The 1,001-nt window shown below is 47.3% G+C and overlaps 1 protein-coding gene across 1 annotated transcript in view; it reads left to right on the plus strand.

Annotated features, from left to right (window-relative positions):
- LOC107674754 (low-density lipoprotein receptor-related protein 2-like) overlaps positions 1-1,001 on the plus strand; it is a gene marked incomplete at its 5' end in the record, with an annotated part of 69,088 nt that overhangs the window by 38,944 nt on the left and 29,143 nt on the right. The window contains 1 exon segment of the mRNA XM_016468847.1: positions 24-272. Coding sequence (XP_016324333.1) covers positions 24-272 — 249 coding nt within the window.

Genomic DNA, 1,001 nt, shown 5'->3' on the forward strand with positions numbered 1-1,001 from the left:
TACTGGATCGACGTGAGCCGGAGGGTGTTGGAGCGGATGTTCTTTAACGGGACGGGACGAGAGGTGGTGGTCAATGGGATTTTGCATGGCGAGGGCCTGGCGGTGGACTGGGTTGGGAGGAAGCTGTACTGGGTCGACAGCTTTCTCGACTGCATGAAGGTGTCGGAGCTGGACGGCCGGTTTGTGAGGAAGTTAGCAGAACACTGTGTGGATGCTAATAACACATACTGCTTCGAGAATCCCAGAGCCATCGTTCTGCATCCAAAGTTTGGGTGAGTTTACCAGCGATGCAAGTCATTTTCAGATCTGTAAAGCCCAAAACACACTGCACGATTTTAGGCTGTCCCAGACGAAAGATTGTCATCGTGAATCAATCGTGGAGATTTCTGTGATCCTGGATCCTAATCGGCGATCCTGTGTCGTACAGTGAGAGCGGTTCAAAGACGGCCATTGTCACGGTCAAAGATAGCCCACGATATAGCATGATCATCGCACAGTGTCCGATGCGCATCGCACTGCTGCTACGGTCCACGTTTACTGACCAACCAATAAAAATGCGACATGGCACTAAAACATAAAACTGCTTACCTCAAGCTATTATGCCTTCCTCTTTCGCCGCTTTCACTTTTATCAGCACACATAAAAACTAGGGCTGTGACGATAAATTGATGCAGAATCGATTCGTGGATGGATTCTGAGATCTTCCGAATGCATCGCGATTCTCTCTGGAATCGATTCTGAGCTTAGATTTTAACAGCAGATGGCGCTCTACTCTAGTTTTTATGCACACACTCAAATGCTCATGAAAAAGAGCGCTGAAGAGCGCTTGTGCGTTCGGCTGAGTCTGCAATTTCACCTCGGCTCAGAATGCTTTTATGACGCCAGCTTAATGTAAACACAGCCCACTGTGAACACCCTTGTAATTCGCTTCAACCTTTTCGAATTTTATGAATGATTATTTTAGGTTCAAGTGTGTGTAAGGATTTGAAACCAAGCAGAGT

This window comes from Sinocyclocheilus anshuiensis, unplaced genomic scaffold, assembly GCF_001515605.1.
Source record: "Sinocyclocheilus anshuiensis isolate Anshui unplaced genomic scaffold, SAMN03320099.WGS_v1.1 scaffold680, whole genome shotgun sequence".
Lineage (NCBI taxonomy): Eukaryota > Metazoa > Chordata > Actinopteri > Cypriniformes > Cyprinidae > Sinocyclocheilus > Sinocyclocheilus anshuiensis.